The 26,677-nt window shown below is 38.4% G+C and overlaps 1 protein-coding gene across 1 annotated transcript in view; it reads left to right on the forward strand.

Annotated features, from left to right (window-relative positions):
* Positions 1–22,750, forward strand: part of LOC133563313 (transcriptional enhancer factor TEF-1-like) — a 128,954-nt gene extending 106,204 nt beyond the window's left edge. Inside the window, exons 7-12 of the mRNA XM_061917382.1 lie at positions 1,362–1,423; positions 4,948–5,075; positions 7,284–7,457; positions 9,020–9,160; positions 13,867–14,019; positions 14,108–22,750. Coding sequence (XP_061773366.1) covers positions 1,362–1,423; positions 4,948–5,075; positions 7,284–7,457; positions 9,020–9,160; positions 13,867–14,019; positions 14,108–14,221 — 772 coding nt within the window. The 3' untranslated portion in view covers positions 14,222–22,750. The remainder of the gene's footprint in view (positions 1–1,361; positions 1,424–4,947; positions 5,076–7,283; positions 7,458–9,019; positions 9,161–13,866; positions 14,020–14,107) is intronic.
* The last annotated feature ends 3,927 nt before the right edge of the window (positions 22,751–26,677 follow it).

Here is a 26,677-nt window from a genome sequence, read left to right on the forward strand (position 1 = left end):
CATTTGTACAATGAGGTGTTCGTAAAAATTGAGGTTTCACTGTAATGCTCTACCACTCGTTTCTACTTTTTAACTTAATATGTAGCAACTGGATGTGAAGTTAACTGTTTCAGAGAAGTTGACATATTTTTTTTACTCTGGTTTGTGATTTGAATGGCCTCACCTACAGATTTCCTTTAATAGGCGGTCATGGTAGACTAGCATGGACTGGATATGGACATTTGATTAAAGTTACTTGCAGAACTCTGCTGCTCGTCTGCTAACACAGACCCGCAGACGTGAGCACATCACCCCTATATTAGCGTCCCTTCACTGGCTCCCTGTGCGTTACCGAATCAATATTAAGCTCCTTCTATTTGTTTTTAAATGTCTAACCAACCTTGCGCCAACAAATCTCCACCACCTCCTTCAGCCTTACTGCACCACCCGATCCCTAAGATCAGCCGATCAGCTGCTACTGGCGTTCCCTGACACAAGGCTGAAGCTTAGAGGGGACAGAGCTTTCGCCGCTGCTGCTCCCAAACTCTGGAACGACCTACCTCTGAGTGTTAGACAAGCCTCCTCTCTTCCTGTTTTTAAATCTCTCTTAAAAACATACTTTTATTCCTTGGCTTTTAACACAGAGTGATATCCATCCTGCAATGGCGCCCCGTTATACACCTGCTGTGAACCTGTTTTTATGTTTTATTTATTTATTTTTTATCATGTTTGTGTTGTGTTGTTTGCTCAGTTCTCGTATTATCTTTTAACCTGCCCATTGTACAGCACTTTGTCTAGCCCTGTGGTACATTTTAAATGTGCTTTATAAATAAAGTTGATTTGATTTGATTTGATTTAGATTGGGTAAACGCTTGCGATGAATGTTCTAAACACCCGTGTCAATACCAGTGTCTCACTAAGCAGAATAATTCTGCCCATGAGTGTCTGGATAAAGCTCAGTTTTCTTTAGAGGTTTTTCCAATATGTAAAATAGGCCGGCCGTCAATACTAAAGCAGTTTTCTTGCAGAGACTTAGTCAACAGCCAAATTGCCTCAAGGAAAAAAACAACTATTGAGCAATATTTTAGCAATAAATTGATAGATTATTATACATATCCCAAGTCTAAGAGAAGAGAAAAACAATTTTCCAGATAGCAGAATCTTTCTTTTGAGCAAAAGTCACATGACTATCTGATGGTAATGATGATGTAAAGGCCCCTTTTGCTTTTGGACACTCGACCTCTGTGCTTGTGTCATTGTTGCTTAAAGTCACGGACCACACTGTAATCCCTTCCAGTACAAAGCAGCTACAATGTGCCTGGCAATGTTGTGTCCTTTCAGCCTTTTTAAGACTGCCCTTTCTGTCTGCCTGTTTCTTTCAGCATCAAGCCATTCTCACAGCAAGCCTACTCAGTGCAGACAGCAGGGACCACCACAATCACAGGTGAGAGGGACAGTACGGCAATTATCTCTTTTCTCTGGAACGAACAGGTGGTCCTCTTTTCTTGCCATTTAGGTGGAGGCTTCTCTCCAGAGTGTTTTTTGATTGGGCAAAGTCACTGTGAGGCTTGACTTGTGGGAGGTCGAGGGTCAGTCTGTACTTAAATAACAGACTACTTTTCCAACCATGTAATTTGTGAACATACAAACACCAAAACCAGTGAAGTTGGCATGTGGTGTAATTCGTTAATAAAAACAGAGTACAATGATTTGCAAATCCTTTTCAACTTATATTCAATTGAATAGACTGCAAAGACAAGATATTTAATGTTCAACTGAGAAACATGTTTTTTTTTGCTAATAATCATTCATTTAGGATTTAATGACAGCAACACATTGCACAAAAGTTGGCACATGGGCTTTTTTACAACTGTGTTACATGGCCTCTCCTTTTAACAACATTCAGTAAATGTTTGGGAAATGTGGAGACCCAATTTTTGAAGCTTTTTGTGTGTAATTGTCTCCCATTCTTGCTTGATGTACAGCTCAAGTTGTTTAACAGTCCGGGGTCACGTTGTAGTATTTTACGCTTCATATTGTGCCACATATTTTCAATGGGGGATAGGTCTGCACTACAGGTAGGCCAGTCTAGTACCCGCACGCGTGATATCCTTTACACACTGATGTCGTTTTCTGATGCAGTACCGCCTGAGGGATAGAAGGGCCGTAATAATACATGCAGTGATTTCTCCAGATTCTCTGAACCTTTTGATGATATTACGGACCAGAGATGGTGAAATCCCTAAATTATTTGCAGTAGCTCCTTGAGAAATGTTGTCCTTAAAAAATTTGGCACAAGGCGGCGACCCTCGCCCCATTCTTGTTTGTGAATGACTGAGCATTTCATTGAAGCTGCATTTATACCCAATCATAGCACCCACCTGTTCCCAACTAGCCTGTTCACCTGTGGGATGTTCCAAATAAGATATTGATTGAGCATTCCTCAACGTTCTCAGTCTTTTTGCCACTTGTGCCATCTTTTTTTTAAACATGTGCAGGCATCAAATTCCAAATAAGTTAATATTTGCAAAAAAATATTTTTCCAGTTCGAAAATTTAAGTATCTTGTCTTTGCAGTCCATCCAATTGAATATAAGTTGAAAAGGATTTGGAAATCATTGTATTCTGTTTTTAAATAGGATTAATTAAACAACGTGCCAACTTCACTGGTTTTGGGTTTTGTATATGTAATTCTAATACTGTTTAAAAATCTTTAACCAACCAGCAGTAGTACCTCATCTCAATTGTTTCTGTTACAGAGCTCTTAACTCTTATCTCAAATAACCTTTCATTGAAATTACTTAAAATCAAATAAATTAATGCTTGCCCTGCAGCTACACAGCCATTATACTACAGTACTAAAATCTGCACGGGCTATGGGGAGAGACACTTTTAAACTGGTTTATAGTTAAATATCTGACACCATGCGAGCAGCAGAGAGGATTTTTAGTTAGCTTTTGTGCTAAGTCGCTTACAGAATTTAACATAAACAGATCAGATTAGTGATAAATTTGCTAGAAGTAGAGATATATATACTCAAGCAAATTGGTGTATATGTAAAGCTGTAGTCGCTCACCAAAAGCCAAATGCAGTCGCTGACCAAAGCATTGTATCACACTCGGGAGTTCAGAAGTCCGTAGAGCGCGTCATATTTTTTTAAAAAGTTTGATGCACATGTCATTGTGCGTCAGAAAGGAGTCTCCACAAACACGAAAGGGGTGGGTTGAACCAAAAGAAGACACCCTATGCTTCGTCTGTCAAGTGCAGAGAAGAGCAAACGGCTGAACAAAGGCACATAAAAATATAGACTGCTTTCCAAAATATAACGGTATTTAGTATATTTTGCGCAGCACTAGTCCTTGGGCACACCTTTTCGAGGTGGGAACAGAGAACTTCAGGAGGCCTTTTTTGCACTTCAAATAGCTCTTCAAAAATTACTGAGCGAGCAGAACCCTCGTCATGCACCACACATTGGGGGCACATAGAAGCGAGAGATCCGGTCAATTAAAGCCTCTCTTCAAGTAGTCTTTAAAGACTGAGTCGTGCCAGAGGAAGTTTTTTCTATAGCTCTGATAGAGGTGAAGGGAATACTTAATTCCAAACCGCCCGGCTATGTGTCGACTGACGTCTCAGACTCTGACCCCATTACTCCAAACATGTTGATTATGGGGCGGCAGGATGTGGCTCGCCCGCAAGTGGTTTATGTCACCAGAGAACTCCTAGAAAAGCGCAAATGGCACCATTGCCAAGTTTATTGCTAAATCAAGAAGGTTAAGACATTGTCATTCAGCAATATGAAAACGATTAATTTGTACAACACATCATGTACTGGATATTTAGAAAAAAATTTAATCAGGTATAAATATCACAATTTACATGACCAAACTTTTTGGATAAATCAAACCATGATTGTAACAATCCACATTTTTTTCAATCAATCAATCAATGTTTATTTATATAGCCCCAAATCACAAATGTCTCAAAGGACTGCACAAATCATTACGACTACGACATCCTCGGAAGAACCCACAAAAGGGCAAGGAAAACTCACACCCAGTGGGCTGGGAGAATTCACATCCAGTGGGACGCCAGTGACAATGCTGACTATGAGAAACCTTGTAGAGGACCTCAGATGTGGGCAGCCGCATTTTGTACCAACTGTAATCTTTTAATGCTGGACATGGGGAGACCCGAAAATAATACGTTACAGTAATCGAGACGAGACGTAACAAACGCATGGATAATGATCTCGGCGTCTTTAGTGGACAAAATATTGCGTAACACGGTTATCCAAACATGGAAGTATAGCCCCTCTCCTCTTTGAATGCAAGTGCTCCTACAGCAGGAATTTAGATTATGTCGGTGATACCCCAATGCACTTCAGGTCATTTTTTGCTTGTCAATAAAAGTATTCTTATGTCCATTTAGTGTTGAGCTGTTTAAACAAGCATAATGTTTAATAAACATGTCATTAAAGCAAACAAATTACCCAGTCTTAGTTTTAAAAACTTGAAAATGGTCTTTCTTTGGTACACCTATTAATGATGAAAAATTATATCTATGTGCGATTATTTTGAGTTAACTATGTGCAAAATGTGATTAATCGCGATTAGATATTTGAATTGTTTGACAGCCCTAATATTATTACAAATTTTAACACATTGAAATACAATCTGTTAAGGAATGCTGGTTAACATTCAACCTATTTCAATATCAAAACAATATTTCCCATAGGAAATTGAAAGCCCTCATGATATATCAATACAAAATTCAGCCTTGACATCTCCCAGTAGATTGTACTTGCTGCTGTCATGTAATCAGCACTCTTTGCAAAATATAAAATACACATTCTGAAGTCATATAGAGAATGCTAAAAAACTCTCATTTCAGCGCTGCATCATTGAGTTCATTAGTTTACATATCACAGTTAAATACGATGGCATTGAGTAAATTGATGTTTCTTTTTCAGGTTATGATCGTCCTCCAGCCGCCCAGTCACACAGAGAGCCAGCATGGCACGGCCGCTCTATCGGCACCACTAAACTACGACTGGTGGAGTTCTCATCTTTCCTGGAAACACAAAGGGACCAAGAAGCAGTCAGTATCACACAAACACAAATACACCCAGACATAAACACATACTCGGATGACAAATGACCCACAGCAGAGAACAGCGTTAGCCTCCGTTGTGTGTTTCCAAGTAAGACTAACCTTGGTTTATCTCTGTCTCTTCAGTCAATCTGTCATGCTGCCACAAGGTGCATTCTGTGCCATTTTTCTGCTGCGCACACACAGACAGCAGGCATTCATCTTGTTGATGTTGTCCTGTTCACAACATTCACCCGGCACCAGGCAGTAACAATATTGACTACATTGGCGTTATGCACACACATCCATGTAAAAGTAATTCAACGTGACATAAAGTATATAATTAATTTAGAAAAATATACATTACACCTCTGGGGACTTTCGATTGTATTATCTTCAAAGCCAAACAGGACATACAAATCCTTTAAAGAGTGTAAAAACATTTTAGGATTTTTTTTTTATTTTTTTTTCACATATTCAAATGAACTTCAGTCCTAAACATAAATATCAAACATGTAATGTTTTTTTTGTCTTTTTGGAAAACATTTTGAGCAGTTAATGTCTGCTTGAATGAGTAAAATAACTACTTCTGCATTATGCTACTTATACAAATGTACACTAATTGGTGTCCTTGGTTCAAACTTTCTGTGTGGAGTTTGCATGTTCTGCCCGTGACTGCGTGGGTTCCCCCCAGGTACTCCGGCTTCCTCCCGCCTCCAAAAACATGCACCTGGGGATAGATTGATTGGCAACACTAAATTGGCCCTAGTGTGTGAATGTGAGTGTAATTGTTGTCTGTCTATCTGTGTTGGCCCTGCGATGAGGTGGTGACTTGTCCAGGGTGTACCCCGCCTTCTGCATGAATGCAGCTGAGATAGGCTACAGCACCCCCCACTACTCCAAAAGGGACAAGCGGTATAACATGGATGGATTGATGGTTGTCCAAGGTGTACCCGCCTTCCACCCAAATGCAGTTGGGATAGGCTCCAGCACCCCCACGACCCCGAGAGGGACAGGCGGTAGAAAATGGATGGATGGATGGAAACTGTTTTATTATTTGATCAAAAAGAATTTAAAAGGTTATAAAACATTACATGATTGGTATTTTTGTTTGGAGCTGAAGTCAAGAGATTTGAGAGAAAACAAAACAAAACCAAACAAAAAATACGACCTAAATAATTCAAACATTTAGGACAAAAAAATAAATCAGGCTTTGTCCCATTTGGGTTAAAGGACATCACGGGATTGCATTTCAACAATTCAACATGTTTGAAAAGAAGTCAGAAGAAGCAGAGCGTATTGAAGCCTCTATGTATGTTACTAATAAATCTTTTACACCAGGTGTTTAACATGTTGACACAGGTATAATTTGTGTCTTGCATGTTATTAAAAAGTGTGTTCACTTCCTGTGTTTAAATTTCACCATTTTTTAATACGGACAAAAAATAATCGAGCATGTGTAGCAATAGATTGATAGGTAATGCAGTAGTGAAGGAAAGAAGAAAATAACTACAAACAATAAGGAGTAAAGACAAACAAACAAAAGCATGTACTGTAGCTTGTGCAGTGGTAAAAGAAAAATGATAAGGTAAATCATAAAGTAAAGAAATAGAATTAATGGTAAATAGAAAATACAAAATGTTAAAATAACTAAAGTGATTAAGAATTAATACATCCATCCATTTCTACCGCTTACTCCCGTTTGGGGTCGCAGGGGCGCTGGCCCATATCTCAGCTACAATTGGGCGGAAGGCGGTGTACACCCTGGACAAGTCGCCACCTCATCGCAGAGCCAACACAGATAGACAGACAACATTCACACTCACATTCACTCACTAGGGCTAATTTAGTGTTGCCAATCAACCTCTCCTCAGGTGCATGTCTTTGGAAGTGGGAGGAAGCTGGAGTACCCGGGGGGAACCCACGCATTCATGGGGAGAACATGCAAACTCCGCACAGAAAGACCCCGAGCTTGGGATTGAACCCAAAACTGAAGGACCTTTGTATTGTGAGGCAGACGCACTAAACCCTCTGCCACCGTGAAACCCATACATACAAAAATAATATGTACAATTGTTAATAATAATTAATAAAAAATATAAAAAAATATATAAATGTATATTATAACTGGGTTACGTTCCATTGTGCTTCTGATCTGAACAAACTGTTAGTGAATGCCGGTGTGATTCATTCTCCTCTTCTCCCCCCTCCCTCTAGTACAACAAGCACCTGTTTGTGCACATCAGTCAGTGCAGTACGACCTACAGCGACCCCCTGCTAGAGTGTGTGGACATCAGACAGATCTACGACAAGTTCCCAGAGAAGAAGGGTGGCCTCAAAGAGCTGTTTGGAAAGGGGCCCCAAAACGCTTTCTATCTAATCAAGTTTTGGGTAAGCACATGTCGAAATTGTATTTTCCTCCTTCCTTGCATTTCCTATTTCATGCTGCAGACAACAATCCATTTAATTCAAGCCCCACATTTAAATTGTCGAGTTGATGCTTACACATCACCCTGTCGTTTTATCACAGGCCATGTGAGGGCCGTACGCTTAGCTTTTTCACTAGGAGCAATGGTGCTACTAAATAAAAACTAAAAACAATAGCACAGAAACAAATTAGGAGCAATAAAAAATCTCTTAAATATCACAATTTCATTATTAGCACTTAATGTACACATGTGCGTTCATACATATAAACACAATGCCTCATAAGGCTTAGTGCAATCCCCAATTAAACACAGGGAACATCCCTAAACTGTGCTAGCAATGTCGCTAACATTAGTGTAGGGCTGGGCAATAGGGACCACAATTCATGATGGAGTGTGTGAGCTCAGAGCTCCAGTCCCGTCCCCCTATGTTCCTGAAGGAGGAAGAGGGGCACACACAACTCTCAGCACCCAGAGTGATCAGTGACACTTACGCGTCAATCACTTGTCCATTCGGTTATAGTTAGGATTATTTCGAACATGCTATACAAATGCGCAAACATTTTACTCTAGTTTGATCAACTTTGATGGATCTATTTTTAGAGCAAAATGAATATTAAAGAATTTAAATCTGTATTTGCACGTTCCTTTTTTTGTTCAACTCGCATGAACAATTTCTAGTTGAAACTGCGGGTAAAATGCTTGCACTGTATAGCCCTTCATGGTTTTTTGACGGGGCGGCGTGGCGAAGTTGGTAGAGTGGCTGTGCCAGCAATCTGAGGGTTACTGGTTCAATCCCCACCTCCTACCATCCTAGTCACGTCCGTTGTGTCTTTGGGCAAGACATTTCACCCTTGCTCCTGATGGGTCCTGGTGAGCGCCTTGCATGGCAGCTCCCGCCATCAGTGTGTGAATGTGTGTGTTAATGGGCGAATGTGGAAATACTGTCAAAGCGCTTTGGGCTCCTTAAAAAGGGGTAGAAAAGCGCTATACAAGTACAACCCATTTACCATTTGTGTTGACGGTTATGTGTGAGTGCGTAGTTGTGTGATGTCTTTCCTCCTGGGATATGGAAGTGGTGGAGTGATGAACACACATTCGCTTTTTTTGAACACCTGCTCACCTCCTATATTACACCCTTTTTCACATAGCAATATTTCTGAATTTCTGACCTTTAAACCTCTCTAGCGCCCAAGAGCGTCACTGTTCTGATAATCCATTAACAATTTACCTGGGTAAATATACCGTTTAAATCATTCTAAGCACTATTGCGTAACGACTGGACAGAATATTTGATACTGAGTAATAAGGAATATGATGTACCAGTCCTAAAATTAATTTAAAAACAAGAATTTTTCATGAAACTTTACATTACTGCATTAGATCAACTATTTCATACAGTTGAGGAATGTTTAATCACATCATTTAGAACTGAAACTTATAAAAAAGAGCTTAAACATAAGTGAATGATGTGTTTATAGTTTATTCGTGCATGTTTATTTACTTATTTTCCTTCCCCTTTGGCAGGCGGACTTAAATTACAACGTACAAGAAGACCCGGCTGCCTTCTACGGCGTCACCAGCCAGTATGAGAGCTCGGAGAACATGACCATCACCTGCTCCACTAAAGTATGCTCCTTTGGCAAGCAGGTCGTCGAGAAGGTGGAGGTAAGAAAAAAGCATCTCTCTTGAGTAGGACATGTTAGGTTGATGTCTTACTTTGTTGAAAATGGTAAACTAGCTCAGATTTTATGACTCTTTTAATCAATATTAGTACAAGTTCTACATTTAAGTAATACACAAGGTAATGATAGCTATTTAAACAGGCTGGGCCAAAAGTAGGTGTACTATACTCTCCCGTCCAAAAGCAGAACCTAGTAACTCACTTCTAGAGCTACCCTTGAGATACTAGGTTTTTCTGTTGTATCTATGCAGTTATGTGGTAGTTGGTAGGTCCTGCCATGCGCGTAACAGCTTACTTACGAAACAAATTACAATATCGCATACACTAATGTAAAGCATATCACCTAGTATCTCCAAAATTATTATCAGCTCAGTTTTGACCAAAATTTAGTTACTGGGTTTTGCCTTTGGACGGGAGTACTGTACACTTGTTTAATACATAGATTTATACTAATGGTGTCCTAATCCAATATCGATATTGGTCCGATATCAGCAAAATAATGAGTATTGGCTTGCATGTAAAATATCCCAATTCAAGCGCTCCGATACAAGCATTTTAAGACAGCCAGTTATCATCTAAAAATCATCCTTTGAGCACAAAAGGTTGATCTTTTCTCGTATTTGAGTGAAGTCATTTACAAAAGGTAAAAACATAGTACGTTATAGGCTAAGCGCAACAGTTAAGCACACAATCTCGAAATATGTAATAAGTGTTTTTAATTGAACAATATTACAGTCTAAAGTTGCAGTATAGCCATATTACTTACACATACAAGGTCTACAAGGTAGAAGTATATTATTTAGGATTAGGCCACTAGGTGTCGGCAGAAAAGTCAATGACTACTCCACTTGAATTTAGGTATAGCTTAAGTCCATTCCAGAAAGTGTTTTGGTCCTACCTTTAATAGATATCCCCCTGGGAGTTTTAACCTTCCCACAATATTTTATACATTTAGTATTATTTAGTTTCCCACAGATGTGCTGCTATAATTTTTTTCTCAAGTAAAATGAATAGTATTATTACAATGTCTTTGCATGTGAAAAACATTGTTGCCCATAATCATTAGATCAGATTAATTGCTAGACAAATAAATACGTTTTAAAACAAATTTGATACTGTATTAATTTTTTGTATTTGACTCTTATTTGTTTATAATATACACATTTACTGCACAGAGCAGTTTGTGTTGCTATGTCGAATATAAAGAAAATCAGATAAAGCAGACTACTGTCAGACTCCTCTATCAATGAAGTCAGACATTTGCTCTAAATTTGCGAGTAGGTAGTAGTTGTGTAATAATAATAGTTTTTCTGTATACAAACTATATTTTATTATATTCTGTTGATGTTGTGTTGTAATGTTATACTTTGGTCAAAAGGTGTGCTTTGAAAAAAGATATATGATAATATTCAGAGGTATTGATTTAATAATAGCGTGTGTGTTATTGTGGTTTCGGGTTGCATGATATAGAAGATATACACTGTAAATTATATTAATTTGGCCAACGATAGAGCTATTAATAGTATTGTTACATTGTGATAATGCATATTTTATAAGTATTATATCAGGACAAGGGAACGCTAAACATGCTACACTACACACCGTATGCTAATCGGCATGTAAACAGAAGTGGGCGGATCGATACAAATATCAACAGTAACGGTACCAAGTATAGTCTCAGTATATGGCAGGGCAGTACGCTTAACTTTTTCACTTGTCGCACCTGGTGCTACTAAATAAAAAAGTAGCACAGAACATTTTTTGTAGCACAGAAAAAATCTACTAGAAATGTGACATGTCTCAAATATGAAAATGTCAATATTAATACTGATAGTACACATGTGCGCTCATTCATATAAACACTGCGCCATCATAAAGCCTACTGTAACACTCAATTACACACAGAGAATATCCGTAAATTGTGCTAGCACTGTGGCTAACACAAGTGTAGGGCTGCTCGATATGGACCAAAACTCACATCCCAATATTGTTTGGCCCATGAATTAACCCAGAAATAGAAATATCCGTTGACGTAACTAAATATCTCCACCATGCTTGATTTGAAATTTTCAAGACTCGTGTGGATCCCAAATACACAAAAACAGGTACCAACAAGTACAAACCCCGTGTCCATATGAGTTGGGAAATTGTGTTAGATGTAAATATAAACTGAATGCAATGATTCGCAAATCTTTTTCAACCCATATACAGTTGGATGCACTACAAAGACAAGATATTTGATGTTCAAACTCATAAACTTTATTTTTTTTTTGCAAATAATAATTAACTTAGAATTTCATGGCTGCAACACGTGCCAAAGTAGTTGGGAAAGGGCATGTTTACCATTGTGTTACATCACCTTTTCTTTTAACAACACTCAATAAAAGTTTGGGAACTGAGGAAACTGATTGTTGAAGCTTTGAAAGTGGAATTCTTTCCAATTCTTTTTTATGAAGAGCTTCAGTCGTTCAACAGTCCGGGGTCTCCTCTGTCATATTTTACGCTTCATAATGCGCCACAAATTTTCGATGGGAGACAGGTCTGGACTGCAGGCGGGCCCGGAAAGTACCCGCACTCTTTTTTACGAAGCCTCGCTGTTGTAACACGTGCTGAATGTGGCTTGGCATTGTCTTGCTGAAATAAACAGGGGCGTCCATGAAAAAGATGGCGCTTAGATGGCAGCATATGCTGTTCCAAAACCTGTATGTACCTTTCTGCATTAATGGTGCCTTCACAGATGTGTAAGTTACCCATGCCTTGGGCATTAATGCACCCCCATACCATCACAGATGCTGGGTTTTGAACTTTGCGTCGATAACAGTTTGGATTGTTCACTTCCCCTTTGTTCCGGATGACACGTTGTCGAATATTTCCAAAAACAGTTTGAATTGTGGACTCGTCAGACCACAGAACACTTTTACACTTTGCATCAGTCCATCTTAGATGATCTCGGGCCCAGAGAAGCCAGGAGCGTTTCTGGATGTTGTTGATGAATGGCTTTCGCTTTGCATAGTTGAGCTTTAACTTGCACTTACAGATGTAGCGACGAACTGTATTTAGTGACAGTGGTTTTCTGAAGTGTTCCTGAGCCCATGTGGTGATATCCTTTAGAGATTTATGTCGGTTTTTGATACAGTGCTGTCTGAGGGACCGAAGGTCAAGGTCAATTAATGTTGGTTTCCGGCCATGCCGCTTACGTGAAGTTATTTCTCCAGATTCTCTGAACCTTTTGATGATATTATGGAACATAGATGTTGAAATCCCTAAATTATTGAAATTGCACATGGAGAAACGCTGTTCTTAAACTTTTTGACTATTTGCTCACGTAGTTGTGGACAAAGGGGTTTACCTCGCCCCATCCTTTCTTGTGAAAGACTGAGCATTTTTTGGGAAGCTGTTTTTATACCCAATCATGGCACCCACCTGTTCCAAATTAGCCTGCACACCTGTGGATGTTCCAAATAAGTGTTTGATGAGCATTCCTCATCTTTATCAGTATTTATTGCCATCTTTCCCAACTTCTTTGTCACGTGTCAAATTCTAAAGTTCATGATTATTTGCAACAAAAAAAAATGTTAATCAGTTTGAACATCAAATATGTTGTCTTTGTTGCATATTCAACTGAATATGGGTTGAAAATGATTTGCAAATCATTGTATTCCATTTATATTTACATCTAACAATTTCCCAACTCATATGGAAACGGGGTTTGTACAAAAATAAGGTTTTGCATAACAATATTCCAACAAAGTGGTGTTTTGAGAAAAGAAAAAAGAAAAAGCCTTGGAAATAATGTAAGTAAAGTCAAATATAATCTCCAATGTTCTTTAAAAAAAACTTTGAGCTATGCTCAATTTTTCAGCTAACAAAAACACAGAAGAACAAAAATGTGAAATTAAGTGCCCTGCTATAAGAGGACATGTTTAAATATCAGCTGCAACTTGAAATTAATTGACGTTCAACAATAAATATTATTATAGGACATACACTCAAAGATTTTAGCCAGTAACACCAACCTGCCAAATGCTCCATGATGCTGTGTGACAGGCTATGTCCTGAAAATTACTTTAAAAGCATAATTCATTCTAGTTATTTACCAAAAAAGTAATTGATTTACTAAGGGAATTACTCTTTAATAAATGTAAATAATTACTATGGAAAGTAATTATTGTGCTACTTGAAGTAATATCAAATAACTGACATAATGCAGTTGAGATAAGTTAGTGTGTGCATTTTAGAAGGCGGTGCCTGTTGCCTGGTGACGTGAGACATCAGTGAGTCCATGCTCAGTCGTCTTTTTGTTAGCCTAGCAGTTTGTTGGCTCTGACAGCAGCTATTTTGAATCTTTCACTGGTTTGTGTTAACCCTGCTTAATAAATAGATTGAATGTGCTTCTATGGCTGCATTTTCTTGTCAACAAACAAGGTATTGTTTGGATGGCAAGTTTGACAATTCAATCATTGATTTGTTGTTCAGTATTTCCTCCGTTGTAATTGTATTGCATGTTCGAAATAACCTGAAACTAACTAGCTAAGTTACGCTCGTAGTATCTATATCAGCTGGGATGGGCTCCAGCTTACTCATGCCCCTTGTGAGGGTAAGTGGTGTGGACAATGGATTTTTTTCAGTACGATGACACAATTTAAGGTGGAAGGACTTACTTGTGACTGCCTTTTCTCTTCTCATTTAGACGGAGTATGCCAGGTTTGAAAATGGACGTTTTGTCTACAGAATCAGTCGCTCTCCAATGTGTGAATACATGATCAACTTCATCCACAAGCTTAAACACCTGCCAGAGAAATACATGATGAACAGCGTCCTAGAGAACTTCACTATTCTGCTGGTGAGAACGTCAGACAGCGTGTGTGTGCGTGTGTTTTGTCAAATACACAAATGAATCACTTATGGTTGTTAATACTTTGGGATTTCAGGTGGTGAGCAACAGAGACACTCAGGAGACGTTGCTTTGCATGGCCTGTGTGTTTGAGGTGTCAAACAACGAGCATGGAGCACAGCACCACATCTATCGTCTTATCAAGGAATAACACACTCACACACATATGGCCTTTTCTTTTTTCTTTTTTTTTTTTAGAAATGTCTGAAAATACATTCTGTAAAAGTGTCTTTCAACCAACAACACTGGTAGGAAAAAATGATGCGCGGTCACAACTATGACACTGAAGTTTTTAATCCATAGCAGATTTATCTTTAAACGTTTCCCCAACACAATCATTTCAAAAAGTGTATAAACAGTGGTACCTTGGTTTTCCTTTCAAAAAGGACCGAAAACTAAATCCATTTCCCCCATGAGAAATAATGTAAATTCTTATAATACGTGAAAAAATATATAGACACAAAACTTATTTTATGGAGAACATTTGTAGTTTTACATGCAGAAAACACTGCAAAATACACAAAGACTACGAGGAGCACAGAGGGAGGGAGAACTTTGCTATGAGTTATTTCTTGAATTCAATAGTGTTTCTCATCTTCTTTATCAAAGTGCTGGCACTTGAAACTTTTCTTGCCCCCATAGTGACTTATTCTTTAGCTATTCTCCATAAATGGGTTTTGGGTTGTACTTGTATAGCGCTTTTCTACCCCTTTTTAAGGAGCCCAAAGCGCTTTGACAGTATTTCCACATTCGCCCATTCACACACACATTCACACACTGACAGCGGGAGCTGCCATGCAAGGCGCTCACCAGGACCCATCAGGAGCAAGGGTGAAGTGTCTTGCCCAAGGACACAACGGACGTGACTAGGATGGTAGAAGGTGGGGCTTTAACCAGTAACCCTCAGATTGCTGGCACAGCCACTCTACCAACTTCACCACGCCGTCCCCATAAAGAGACAATGAGCCCAAGTCGGCAATGTATGGGATTCTTTGTGTGGGCACTCAATAATGACATGTTAGTGTTTGGAAGTACAATAACAGACGGTATACAGAAACCTTGGTAATTTTTGGGAAAACCGAATCTTTCCAAAAGTGGGTTGTACGAAAACCGAGGTACCACATGGCTCATGAGCTACTCCAAAATCCGTTTGATTACATGAAAATTGAGGCTTTCCGAACATTTTCATCATCCAACAAATTGCTTCTCCATTCACTCCTACTTCACTGATGAGAAATACAAGTTATTTGCCATGTGAAGTCAAAACAAAGTGAAAGTAATTAAGGAAGTATCATTGTAGCATTTTTTTTTTTTTGCAAAGGCATATCTCATTCCGTGTGTGGGTGTGCGTGCGTGCGTGTGTGATCAGATCTGCGTGTCTGTTAAAAGATTTGTGTGTTCGTGTTGCAATTTGTGTGTGTTTATAAAATAGGGATGTAACGGTACACATAAATTCCGGTTCGGTACGTACCTCGGTTTAGAGGTCACTGTTCGGTTCAAGAAAACAACAAAAATATAAATTTTTGGGTTATTTATTTACCAAATTTGTAAACAATAGCTTTATCCTTTTAACATTACGGACACTATAATAATTCTGCCCACGTTAATCCACAATAAACTGCCTCAAGTTGTTGCTTTGATTAAATAAAATGACAAAACATTTCTTCTACATATAAAAAGTGCAACATGAAACAGTTTCAAGTAAACTCATCATGCTTAATTTATTACAGCATTTGGGAAGCCTGTAGTTGACTTTTATTATGTAAATGTTGTATTTTTATCAACATGTGATAGCAGGGACCCTGCCATTCAAAACTAGGCTGCTACATTACTAATGATTAATGTAACTATAGCTGAAAAAATAGTACAACAGCAATAGGAGAGACTATTCATCCCAGTACACCTTGGAGTTCATGTTAGTTCATATGAAATAACAGACAGGGATTTGCTGCCGTTAACACGCACACGCGCACACACACACACACACACACACACAGCAAAATGAGCTAACGTTACGCTAAAAGCTAATTAGCCTAGAAAGTCAACGGGCTCATAGTGATGTTTAGAAAGTAGTTGACTTGGAAGTGTTTGGTATAATTTGGGAAGAGTCCGCTGCTCCCCTGCTAAATGAATATCTGCTCGACGCTGAAGCAGTGACTCAATGCGCTCTGAATACGCACTGCTGATTGGCTGTTACATCGCTCTGAATACGCACTGCTGATTGGCTGTTACATCGCTCTGAATACGCACTGCTGATTGGCTTTGTATGTAACCAATCAGATGGTTGTGTGGGTGGTACAAATGCTTGCCGCTGAGACAGAGGCAGAAAGCAGAGCAGCTTGCGAAGACTTACAAACTCGTTCGGTACGCCCGCGTGCCAAACCGAAACGGTTCAATACAAATACACGTACCGTTACACCCCTAGTATAAAAATGTAATCTGTCGGTGTGTTTGTTTGGATAACCGATTTGTGTGTGTGTATTTGTAGAAAAAATATTGTCTAAACTAATACACAATCGCAACACAAACATTTTTTTTACACACACAATTCGCAACACGGACACAAAGGTTGTTTTAAAACTCAGAAATCTAAACAAAGACACACGAACAGCAACACGGAACACACACTCACCAATTTAAATTTAAACAAAAACACTCAAATCACTACACTGACCGAAACACAAGTACGCGCACACAAGTATAAACAAAGACACCAATTGCAATAGGTACAGACAGATATTCTTTACACACACACACACACACACACACACACACACACACACACACACACACACACACACACACACAAATCTCAACACGGACACAAAAAAAGCAACACGGAAAGACTGATTTTCTGTACACACAAACAGAAATCTAAACAAAGACTCACCAATTGCTACACGAACACAGATTATTTTTACACAGACACACAAATTACAACACAGAAATGCATATCTGATCACACACAGATTGAAATACGCATTTGCAAGTTATTTTTGTTATTTACAATAACAATTCCATAAATAATGTTCCCCCCATAGGACGGTGTGTGTGAGTGTTATTGTGGAGATAAAGATGGTCAGACCCTGTGGATCATCAATAACACTGGATGAAATAATACCACTATGTTGTCATATAATAACACGACACATGTGGTTTTCTAAACATAGCAAAGCTAAATTGTGTGAGAGGCAGTCTTGCGCACAAAAAAAGGTTTGTCCCAAAGAAAATGTTTCTTTTTTTTTTTTTTTTTTAACATTTTTGTATGTTTCTTTAAGAAAATAAAAAAGATATATGTAGTCTCTACATTTTGGAAATTTGATATAAATAGCATATTTTCTCTATTTTAATTCCAGCTACAAAATCTAAAGTGCATGTTGATAAGAAGTTATACGACAAATTTAAACAATTCAGGTCCATTTATGTGCAACATTTTGAAGCATTGAGAATTCAAGTAAACTACAACAGTCACTGCAGGGGAGAATGTTAGCAAAGGAAGTCGACTTCCACTTGCCCGCTTGAGCTTGAACAGCACAGTTGTCTTTCCTACTTGTTGACCGTAGCACATTCAAATGATTCAAGTGTTCTCTCCTCTCATTGTCAATGAAGTAAAACCAAAAAAAGTGTGTGCACTGTAGCAGGTGATGTTTGGCGGTGTGTCCATGTCATGCCTTTAGCAGCATGAAGTGCCTTTTGTCTGGAAACAACAAGTGTCTTCTTGGTCAGTGTCTTTGCTCAGTGAAATTTTTCTTTCATGAGTGGGAATTGAAAAACATAAAACTTTTGGTGTATTTGGATTTCAATTTCAAAATGGGGGAAGAAATCAACAATAGATTTATATTTCATAGTTCATATAACAAAAATGAAAACCACCAATCAGCTGAAACTAGGAAACTGACTAAAAATATGTTTTGGTTTTTTAAAGATATTCTGACATCAGAACACACCTACGATGACGTTAATTTACATTTCAAACTCTTCAATGTGGTCTAGATATTATGTATTGGATATGCTAAGGCATATATTTTGCTAAACAGTCTTTTTATAACTCTATGAGTCTGTCTGCAAGATGATTGATTCTGGAGGCTTTCCCAGATTGTACAAAATCCAAAACCAGTGAAGTTGGCACGTTGTGGAAATGGTAAATAAAAAGAGAATACAATGATTTGCAAATCCTTTTCAACTTATATTCAATTGAATAGACTGCAAAGAGAAGATATATAATGTTCCAACTTAATTTGGTTTTGCAAATAATCATTAACTTAAAATTTAATGGCAGCAACACATGTTGGCCCAGGCGCATTTTTACCACTGTGTTACATAGCCTTTCCTTTTAACATCATTCAGTAAACATTTGTTAACTGAAAAGACCAAATTTTGAAGCTTTTCAAGTTAAATGTTTTCCTATTCTTGCTTGATGTACAGTTAATGTTGTTCAACAGTCTGGGGTATCCGTAGTCGTATTTTAGGCTTCATAATGCGCCACACCTTTTTAATGGGAGACAGGTCTGGACTACAGGCAGGCCAGTCTAGTACCCGCACTCTTTTACTATGAAGCCACACTGTTGAAACATGTGGCTTGGCATTGTCTTGCTGAAATAATCAGGGGCGTCCATGATAATGTTGCTTGGATGGCAACATATGTTGCTCCAAAACCTGTATGTACCTTTCAGCATTAATGGTGCCTTCACAGATGTGTAAGTTACCCGTGTCTTGGTCACTAATACACCCCCATACCATCACAGATGCTGGCTTTTGAACTTTGCGCCTAGAACAATCCGGATGGTTCTTTTCCTCTTTGTTCTGGAGAACACAACGTCCACAGTTTCCAAAAATAATTTTAAATCTGGACTCGTTAGACCACAGAACACCTTTCCACTTTGCATCAGTCCATCTTAGATGAACTCGGGCCCAGCAAAGCCGGCTGCGTTTCTGGGTGTTGTTGATAAATGGCTTCCGCTTTGCATAGAGTTTAAACTTGCACTTACAGATGTAGCGACGAACTGTAGTTACTGACATTGGTTTACTGAAGTGTTCCTGAGGCTATGTGGTAATATCCTTTACACACTGATATCGCTTTTTTATATAGTATTGCTAGAGGGATGAAAGTTCACAGGCATTGCTGCTTGCGTGCAGTGATTTCTCCAGATTCTCTAAACATTTTGATGATATTACAGACCGTAGATGGTGAAATCCCTAAATTCCTTGCAATAGCTCGTTTAGAAATGTTGTTCTTAAACTGTTCGACAATTTGCTCACGCAATTGTTCACAAAGCGGTGACCCTCGCCCCATCCTTGTTTGTGAATGACTGAAACAAACACTTTCATGGAAGGTCCTTTTATACCCAATCATGGCACCCACCTGTTCCTAATTAGCCTGTTCCCCTGTGGGATGTTCCAATAAGTGTTTGATGAGCATTCCTCCACGTTCTCAGTCTTTTTTGCCACTTGTGTCAGCTTTTTTGAAACATGTTGCAGGCATCAAATTGCATATGAGCTAATATTTGTAAAAACTAACAAAAGTTTTCCATTTTGAACGTTAAGTATCTTGTCTTTGCCGTCTATTAATTGAATATATGATTTGCAAATCATTGTATTCTGTTTTTATTTACCATTTACACAACGTGCCAACTTCACTGGTTTTGGGTTATGTGAATGAAACCATGTCCAAGCTCTCCAAAAGTATTGTAATTCATCTTTTGAAAAATATACACTGTGTAAAGATATAACTTGAAGTCCTTCACTCCAGTGGGCCGCAAAATAATTTTTTATTATTATAATTTATTTATTTATTTATTATTTTTAATTAAATCAACATAAAAAAACACAAGATACACTTACAATTAGTGCACCAACCCCAAAAAAGCTCCCTTTTTCATGACAAAAAAATAAAAATAAATTAAAAAAAATACAAAAATTGTATATATCAGCAGGGACAACAGTCATCATGTGAACCCTTTAAAGACAAAACTGCCCTGTGGCCTGTTGTGAAAACAACAACATTGTGAGGTTGTATCCTGTGTGAGAAAAACCAGATGGTCATGTCAACTTTTTTTTATATATCCACTTATGTGCACATATATAATGCAACACAATTTTGTTGTTATCTGTACTGTAAAGTTCAAATTTTAATGACAATAAAGAAGTCTAAGTTTTACGATACAACACCACACTGTTTTTTTTATTATCATTTTTTTTTAATTCCGGGCTGCAGCTTGGTCTTGTCTTATCTGTATTTTTCATTTCTGCTGGTTTTCATTTTTGTTACATGTCATATAAGATGGAAATCTAACAGCTATTTAGATTTATGTATTGCTCTTTGACACTGAAATTGAACACCACATTTTTACAATTTTGTATTTTAAAGAAAATTTAATCCAACTATACTTTTGTTTTTCAATTCCCTATTCATGGTATAAAAATATCAACGACAAAAAAAAAACACAAAAAATCAGATCTGTTGAATGAATTGATCATTACTTGGAGAACCAAGAACTTCTAATTGCACATGCTCCTATACTGGACTCATGTTTAATGTTCAACGTCGTCTTGTATCTCTTTTTAGTTCCCGCAGAATGTAAATGAAGTGTTCAGTTATCCGGTATGACAAGTGCTTGAGTCTGTGACCTATGTGTGTATGTACGTGCGCGCCACTGAACATTGTCAGGTCGCTGATTCAAAATAACGCATTGTATGAACTTTTGGAGATGAACCACTATTGATACACTTCTATACCACACATGACGTCAAGTTGATGCATTCTTGCGTTACCTTCGAGGTTCTCTCACATTGTCATGAATGTCGTTGAAATCAACGTTTACTTTCTTAGTTGGAGTTTCAGGTTTTGTGTGAAGTAAAGGTCTACTTATTCCTTAGCCCAGGGGTCGGCAACCCAAAATGTTGAAAAACTAAATATTTCTGGAGCATAAAAAAATTAAAAGCCTTATATAAGTCTGATAATGAAGGCAACACATGGTGTATCAATCAATCAATCAATGATTATTTATATAGCCCTAAATCACTAGTGTCTCAAAGGGCTGCACAAACCACAACACAAACCACTACGACATCCTCGGTAGAGCCCACATAAGGGCAAGGAAAACTCACACCCAGTGGGACGCCGGTGACAATGATGACTATGAGAAACCTTGGAGAGGACCGCATATATGGGCAACCCCCATATATAGCTGTTAACTGTCAAAATGACTGTTTCGCAGGCTGACACAAATCTTCATTGATAGAAATGTTGAAATGTAATATTTATTCTACACATTTTTGTAACATTGGAAAGTATTAATAACACAGAGGCTTCTCAAGAAGGTGAGATAACTCCTGGAAATTACTGGCTCAGAATGTTCAAAGGTATAGATGTGTGTGTCCAAGTTAAAGGAAACGGCAGGCCCTCTTCTAATGGATTTTTTACCATCTTTGCAAGCTGGGTAACATTCGCTGTGGTCTGGAACAACATGGCACACTAACAACCATCAGACATGCAGCCAATATTACATACAGATATTGTGTCATGAAACATGCAAATATAAGTTAAATACACCGAGGACATAAGTGAAGGGAAACAAATGAGCTCAAATATACCCAAAAAAGGGGCACAATGATGCAATATGTATGTGAATATGAATAGCATGTTAGCATTGGTTAGCTTATAGTCATGCACTGACCAAATATGCCTGATTAGCACTCCAACCAGTCAATAAAATCAACAAAGCTCACCTTTGTGCATTCATACACAGCATAAAACGTTTGTTGGACAAAATGAGACAAAGAAGGAGTGGCATAAAATGTCTTTCTGTGGCAGCGTTGGAGAAAGTTGTACTTGTAAACTATGGTGTGTCCAAAGATCGCCAAAATTAGTAGGACCAAACGGCGCTCGCCAAATCCTCTCATGAGTGAAGCATGTTTAATGTAAACAGTGGGATTGCGAAGGTTTGCTTCATGTTTGTTGTCCTACAAAATATATATTAAAACAAAAAATATATTTTTCCCACCATTTGTTCCATTTTCATACATTTTTGAAAAAGCTCCAGGGTGACGCTTAAGAGCCGCATGCGGGTTGCCGACCCCCGCCTTAGGAGTCCTTTAACTTAAAGACCGACACAATACTAGACTCACTTAATTCTGGCACTGTGTTCCCATTACTGTTCCTTTTCTTCTCCTTTTCAAGAGGCTATCTCTGCTTTTTTTTAGTAGGCACTCTCAGGTTATCCTGTCATCTATGAAGATGGAATCAATCACTGAGACAAGAAAGTCATGCATTTGATTCATTTCACTGTTGTGTGTTGCCAGTGTTGTCTTGTTTGTGCAAAATTGGACATTTTAGAGCTGCACACGGCACAGAAATCCTGTTTGTGACCAGTTTCCTAATGGCCTTGACTGGGAGTTGTTGTTTTTTTAAGGTGCTTTGTATAAAGTTGACAATGACATTTATTACATATGTTGTGTATATGTTTGATATTCTAATATCTATCCTATTTTGTGACCAGAGAATAAATGTAGAAAATCCAAATGCCAGTGGTGTGTCTATTGGTACCGCACAGGGTCTGATCTTTGCTTTGTAACCCGCCCCCCACCCCTCATGGCTCTAGAATATGCTAGGTATTTTGTAGCTTTGTAGAGACTTTGTATGCATTTGTTATTCACTTTCAAATAAATGGCCAGTTCTAAAGGGTGATGTGTTTTTATTTCATTACATTCAGCTGCATGCGTTATAACAGAGGTGTCACAGTCATGAATTATTTATGGCTCCCGTGATGATATTTGATTAGTCTTAGAACCGGCCCGCAGGCCACAGCTGCCTGCTGCTGTTTTGCATGCACCAATACTCCATTAGTGTTGGCGCTAGGAATTTTCTAATTGGGGTCCCACAGTAAATTTTTGGAGTCCCACTTTCTTGTAACCGTTTTGAAAAAAATATATAAATGTATGTATTATCCTGTTATGTCTCACATTCTATATTGTGTTTTGGAAAAAGGTTGTCATAAACGTTATTTAATTCATAAAAAATAATAATTATGCATATGCAAATGTATTCAGTTATAAACATTTCTTCTTTCCTTCATGGATCTAATCCAGGGGTGTCAAACACATTTTTGCTCAGGGGCCACATGGAGGAAAATCTATTCCCAAATGGACTGTAATGGTAAAAACATGACATGATAACTTAAAAATAAAGGCTGTTTGCTGTCAGGTTGTTTTTTTTGTTTTTTTTTGCTTTGTCCAAAAATAGAACAAGCACATTCTGAAAACTCAAATAATCCTCTAGACAAAACACTTCAAATTTGTTGAAAATTCTGAGGAAATTGGTGTAGTTTCAAAAACACAATGAGCTCAGACTTCGCCTCAGTGTATCTGCAAAGCCAGGATTAAATATTAAATGACAGTCTTTTGGAATTGAACAAAAACACATATAAACTCTTCTAGGTATCAAATACCTTCTTTGTCATGTCCACGTGCTAACTCAACAAAACGTAACAAAAGGAGGTAAAAACTATCCAAAAGGCTTAAGGTCACAGAGACATTTTGGGGGAATAAGGGTGCCAAATGACGATGTGTTCAAAACAGAAGACATAAAACGTCAGGTTTTACGTTTCATTTGGGCTGAGGAGGAGGAGCCACATTCCCCCTTTACTGTGTACCTCTTGCTTGGCCCTGGTATAACTGTTTGCTTGCCTAACAGAATTTATATTGTGAAATCCAGTGGACACATTTAGATCAGCAGTTTTTTTTTCGTTAAAGAAAAAAAAAAAGCAGCTCATTTTTATACTTTGCAAACTCATCATGTGGGCCGGATAAAACCTGTTCATGGGCCTGAACCAACCCGCGGGCCGTACGTTTAACACCCCTGCTCTAAACTTTACCGTTGCCGGTATTTTTTTCTATATTTATATTTGAATGTTTTTAGAATGTTTTTCTATTTTTGGCCAAAGTAGGAAAAAAAAAGCAATCTGAAGTTGTCTTTATTTTTCAGTTTTAATGCCATGATTTTAATAGTGCACACATTTTCCTTATGTGGCCCCTGAGCTAAAATGAGTTTGACACCCCTGCAGTACCAATGTGGTCATTTTAAAAGGTGAATTGTGTAGTTCCACTTTGCAACACTAGAGGGAGCCACAGACAAGACATTCTAAAGGCTATAATATTCCATTCAGTTATGTGCATTCACTCATATGCAGCCCTGTTGATTATAACAAAAACAACTAAAACTGCTCTTTTGACATGAGACAATTCTAAATAATTTGTATTTCAAAGTTTTTTTTTATAAAGCCTTACGGGTTAGTGTGAACCGCTACAATTTCCATCCAAAGAATATGTGTGTGCTGGAAGAGGCCCCAGTGAGGACAGGCGGTGTGCAGGACATCCATGCGTGGGTGTGGGTGGGCCTGTCTGTGGTCATAATGACCTCACAGGAAATGAGGCGAGAGATCAGAAAAATATTCGGCGTTATCTCTGGGCGCAGATGCACCATTAGTGCTAACAAATCTTCTTTATCCAATGATGTCTGCATGTGTGGTCACAGATGTTCCCTCAGCACCTATTTTCCCAACAAACACTTGCTCATACGTGACTCTTGGCTGTAGTTGAGATAAAAGAGACTAATGGCAGCAGAGAGACATGTTATTGCAACGCTGACACCAGCAGACAAATTGTTTATGTTCGGTGAGAAGAAAGAAATAAGGCCATTCCCTGCGATATCATTTTTTTTTTTGGCATGTTTATACCCTCTTACAAACATTTTTATGGTGTCTTCATTTTACCAATGAGAGGCTTTTTTGAATCCATAAAAATACATTTAATATTAATATAAATTAAAAATCAAATATTGAGGAAAATACATATACCAACAAGCAAGTGTTCTGACCCCCACAGAAACACAAATTAGTCCTGATTAGTGTTGTCCCGATACCAATATTTTGGTACCGGTACCAACATTTTTTTGATACTTTTGGAAATAAAGGGGACCACAAAAATGGTATTATTGGCTTTATCCTAACAAAAAATCTTATGGTACATTAAACATCCATCCATTTCCTACCGCTTATTCCCTTTGGGGCTGCGGGGGGCGCTGGTGCCTATTTCAGCTACAATCGAACGGAAGGCGGGGTACACCCTGGACAAGTCACCACCTCATAGCAGTACATTAAACATATGATTGTTATTGCAATGTTGTTCTTAAATAAAACAGTGAACATACAAGACAACTTATCATTTATTAGTAAGTAAACAAAAAAAGGCTCCTAATTTAGCTGCTGACATATGCAGTAACATATTGTGTCATTATCCACTCTATTATTTTGTCAAAATTATTAAAGACAAGTTGTGAAAAATGAATTATTAATCTACTTGTTCATTTACTGTTAATATCTGCTTACTTTTGCTTTTCACATGTTCTGTCTACACTTCTGTTAAAATGTAATAATCACTTATTCTTCTGTTGTTTAATACGTTACATTAGTTTTGAATGATACCACAAATTTGGGTATCAATCTGATACCAAGTCGTTGCAGGATCATACATTGGTCATATTCAAAGTCCTCATGTGTCCAGGGACATATTTCCTAAATTTTTAAACATAATATACATTTTTTAAAATGAAAGATGCTGCCAAAAATATCGACGTAATCGTAGTAGTATCGACTTGATATGCTCCTGTACTTGGTATCATTACAGTGGATGTTAGGTGTAGATCCACCCTTGGCATTTGTTTACTTTGTGACCCAGGTGAGTTTAGCTATTCCTCGTCCTGCAGGGATGATACTTGTAAGAAACTTACTTTATTTGTCGCCATGGAAACCAGGATTAGTGATTTAGACTTTAGCTGTTAGCTAGCTAGCCATGTCTTAATGTACCTCTTCCTGAGGTCGTTTCAGTGTTATTTCTTCACCTTTATCGTTAGTTTTTAAACGAAAATGTGTCCGTTCTCACTTTTCTGTCTACACACTTTGTCTGCTCGAAGTACTCTGTGATTGTGCACTGCCAAACATGCTCGTAAACCAGCAATGACACAACACGAAGACGACGGGGGTACTTTTCAGAGGCGGCATTGTACCCCAATATCCATCCATCCATTTTCTACCGCTTATTTCCTTTGGGGTCGCGGGGGGCGCTGGTGCTTATCTCAGCTACAATCTGGCGGAAGGCGGGGTACACCCTGGACAAGTCACCACTCATCGCAGGGCCAACACAGATAGACAGACAACATTCACACTCACATTCACACACTAGGGCTAATTTAGTGTTGTCAATCAACCTATCCCCAGGTGCATGTCTTTGGAAGTGGGAGGAAGCCGGAGTACCCGGAGGGAACCCACGCATTCACAGGGAGAACATGCAAACTCCACACAGAAAGATCCCGAGCCCGGGATTGAACCCTGATTACTCAGGACCTTCGTATTGTGAGGCAGATGCACTAATCCCTCTGTCACAGTGAAGCCCTAGTACCCAATACGATTCATTAATATCGCGGTACTATACTAATACCGGTATACCGTACAACCTAGTACCGATCATGACGAAACATTGTCTAATCTCACCTCGCTACGTGGATAAAAGACCCAGAATCAGTGTCTTTCGTTCACAGTGGTGAGCCGTGTGT

Source organism: Nerophis ophidion, linkage group LG12, assembly GCF_033978795.1.
Source record: "Nerophis ophidion isolate RoL-2023_Sa linkage group LG12, RoL_Noph_v1.0, whole genome shotgun sequence".
NCBI classification, from domain to species: Eukaryota; Metazoa; Chordata; class Actinopteri; order Syngnathiformes; family Syngnathidae; genus Nerophis; species Nerophis ophidion.